General features: G+C 38.2%; 1 protein-coding gene across 1 annotated transcript; it reads left to right on the top strand.

The window, feature by feature from the left end:
* KAFR0B00115 (uncharacterized protein) lies at nt 1-825 on the top strand (the record flags this gene model as incomplete). The annotated part of the gene is made up of 1 exon (XM_003955397.1): nt 1-825. The coding sequence occupies one exon, from the start codon at nt 1-3 to the stop codon at nt 823-825; it is 825 nt and encodes a 274-aa protein (XP_003955446.1).
* Between the last annotated feature and the right edge of the window lie 3,054 nt (nt 826-3,879).

Here is a 3,879-nt window from a genome sequence, read left to right as displayed (position 1 = left end):
ATGCTCGAAATGAAGAGACATCAATTAGAGGAAGACTCAAGTAATCGTACTACCATTGTAAATGAAAAGCCTTCTTACGATTCTGGCACTATTAGAAGATTTCACCTCAGGGTTTATTCCTTGTTGTCAGCCCAAGTACTATTCATTTTTGCCGTATCACACGTTATATGCCCCTCAGAAGTAGCCTCGAGTTTTGTCATTCGACATACCTGGCTAGGTAATGTAGGTACAATAGTCGGGTATGCATCTGTGTATAACATATGCTGGCCCGTAGTAACTGAGAACTTGAAGAAGAAATCAGTCGACGAGGAGGCACTAGTGCAAAAGAAAACTGCATCGTGGTTCGTTGAATCTGTGAGAGGACAACAAGTTATCTTTTTCATCTCCACCTTGGCCCATTGCTATCGATTTATCCAGAGTTGTTTATTGGATGGAAACTTTGCCATTTCTCTCAAGGCTCTCGTACCCTCTTTAATATTGGAGCTGCTCATAAGTAGCATCGTGTGCGATACGAAATTTGGTGACAAGATGGACTCCTCTCTATGGAAGAGTAGATTGATAACTTGGGTCGTCGTACAAGTCACAAGCCTTGTGGGTTTGTTTGCTTTACTCGTTTTGCCCGTTCACGATAAATGCTCCGCTTTAATGTTCAAAATATGGCCTGTAGTGTTTGTCATATCTTACCCCGTTTCTATCATTACCAACATTGTAAGGAAACTCTCTCCTGAGTTAGATTATACGGCCACAGTATTGCTTTATGTCAGTATGTCCATTCTATTCGCAGGAATTAAACTAATACTAGAACAACTCATGCAGCACTCATAACAAAAATGCTAGTGTACCAATTGCACATTATATATCTATACAAAAATACTCACTCTACATTTTTCTACATTATAGTAGGAGATACTGCTTTAAAAACAGTCATATCACCCAGCTCGAAGTAGATCAGTAACTGAATTTTCTAGAGAAATCCTATATTATAGAAAAGACATTAACATTGGTTTTGACTAATTGAAGTTATACAACCGCAAGTATGAGGCTGTTATAAGTAGTAACATTACTATTACCGAAAGAATAAGCATGAGTCTCTGTTATCTGTTCTGTTTTATAGACTTATTATAGAGGGAAAGTCACAATCTGGATCGTATTAAGCGTGTCAAAAAAAGAAATGCAAACGCTCAGTACAAAAAATTGTAAGACAGCCAATGATCACAGGATTAGATACTCGAGAATAAGGGTTGCCAGAACGCTTGCATACCCACGTATAAAGAAGATTGCAGGAGTAAGATATCTCAGAACCTGCTCGAATAAAAATATAGAACTGTTACTAATAAGATCATCAGCAGTGCCAAGATAGTAGTGCAAGATGATAAGCGAATAAAAATAATAAGCGAAGAAACGAAAAGAGCATAAAATTTTCAAGAGAATCAGAAACGTATAAGACTGCATAGTTGTCCATGATATTAATCAGAATGAAACTTGTGCCTATTAAAGGATAATCCTGCCTAGCCCACGAAGAACAACCGTTATTTCATTTCTTATTTATCCATCTTCCAAGAAGTTATTGCAGGAGATCTATACAGAGACTATATGTAAAATTGTATTTGTTTTTCTGCCCTTGATTTTGCATTTTGGAAAGACTTTAACGAATCCTGCCTTATTCTAAATGTTTTTGCTTATCCTTATCGTTTTGATGCCACAAAAACTTCGATAACCTGTGCTACTTTTATCAATTGTTCAGAACCTAGAGTCCTTGTACGAAAGTTGACTAACCCTCAAGGTGATAATGACCTTTTCCCAGCATTCAAATTGATATCTAATGTCGTTCTTAAGTAGTCCCACAAAGAATCCTCCAATGCTTTCACACTTGGTGTTTACGGACAATCTGACATTGTCAAAGACCACATTATGTCTTTTAGTTACATTAAGGGCATAAGAAAAAGCCTGGACAATGAATTCGACAGACTTGTGGCATCTTTAGCTGAACATCTGGTCTTTCCAGATGTCACTACTGCATTCAATGGCACCCTCGGAAACCCAACTTTGAATATATGACCATGTTACTAGTAGTGCATGTCCTATCTCTGACGTTTTCCTGTTGCATTAATTCCCAATGCCTCTGCCCAGTCGAGGGATCCCAGGATGCTGAATGTGAGCATCTCAGAAGCTCAATCAAGTTGAATATTAATGACAATATTGTGGATTACACCAGGGTTTCCTTTGAGATTCACAGACCTGAGTATTCTAAGCTTTGCTTCGACTTCAAGGAATATTTTTATTAATCTGGCCTCCAAGCTGTTCTTTATTCAGTCTACTTACAATAGAAAGTATGACATTTGGGGTTTTGTTTTTATACCAACTCGTCTCTACTAAGCTGTTATGATTTCTGTATGTTTTTAGATCTTGTACTATTAATTTGTTTGGTGATGATATTGGATTATTTCGTGCTGACATGTTGTCTAGCTACAGGTCACAAGTGTTGGAGTAACGAGTTGATGATGCTTTCAATGTGGTCTTTATTATAGAAGGGGACGAGAATAGGGCGGAGGAAAGCGAAGAATGATATTACCAAATTGAAGCAATAGATAGGGACTTGTCTAGAATTAGCAAAGCTGATAATTCGATTGTTAGAACACTTCTGTTCCGGGATATTGAGAATTTCAGATTAATTAAGCGGACACTTTCAATGTCCAGCTCCAGTCGTTTGCAACTGTGTTGCTTTGAAATAGAAATTCACTACCAGCTTGTTTCGCCAGGCTTTAATTGGTGTGCGAAATCATTTAATCAGACAAGATTTCCATGGTTGAAACATACAACCTTTAACTGCATTCCAAATGGGCATAGTTATGCAACTCATAGAGATGTATACCGTGTGAATCAATTGGTTCCAGCTGCAGCAGCAACTGATGACAGCCTTGATTTTGCTGCCAAAAAAAGAACTATGCCAGTTATTTCAAAAGTTGACTTTTTACAATATGGAATATTACACTGAAATGCCACAAGTGTTTGAGACTCGTGCCTCAAAGAGGCTCTGTTTAAATGCTCGCGGAAACCATTATGACCTCATTAAGGAGGGCCAGACCCACTTCGGCCCCACTTTTGAATTGGAACCATGAACCAATTGATGTTCACCATTACTGTTTTGCGGGACGGCAGGATTCTTCAATTCCTGCAAGTTGCAACAGCTTTGGTAAATCTGCTACTTTTATTCTGCCGACAACACTCTTGAAGAAACAAGGCCTGTAAAATACATTCACTTTGTTGCTGTTCCTTAAGAATCATTGAAAAAAACAAATATTGTCAAGCTAGACCGTGGCGGTTTTACCATAAAGGATATCATATCCATCCTGTTGACAAGTGTGCACGAAGATATGGTGTAGATGTCTTTGTAGACTGTTTCTATTCATTTGGTAGAACAGGTTCTCTTACTTTACTTGAAAAATGGGATCAGTTTTTTGCTGGTGAGTTCGATAGAGGATTTCTTATTTTTGATGAGGCTCACGTTTTGTGGTTAGAGAAGAGCTTTCGTAATGCTTTAAACTTTGCTAATGTTGTAAACCCCTATGGTTGTTTGACAATTGTCCTTTTCTCCGCTAGACTTCCAGAATAGTTGCTGGATATTATTTGTAACCAACTAGGGATCCCAAATAATACATGGAGCACTCTTAATTACATTAATGTAGTCGAGGAGGTTCCAAATAAAACAGTTAGAGTAGATAGTACTAGACTTGTTGCGAGGAATATTGACAGTAGAGTCAATGCAATTGTGATGCGTATTTAGAAGGCACCTGTTCCGGTAAGGTAGTGTCCTTTTTCAGTAACACGAGAAGAATAAGTACCGTATACAGGGCGTTTTGCGACGATGGTCGCACTGCA

This window comes from Kazachstania africana, chromosome 2 (assembly GCF_000304475.1).
Source record: "Kazachstania africana CBS 2517 chromosome 2, complete genome".
Classification (NCBI taxonomy): Eukaryota; Fungi; Ascomycota; class Saccharomycetes; order Saccharomycetales; family Saccharomycetaceae; genus Kazachstania; species Kazachstania africana.
Note: the sequence above shows the minus strand (reverse complement) of the source record. Positions and strands in the feature narration are given on the sequence as shown.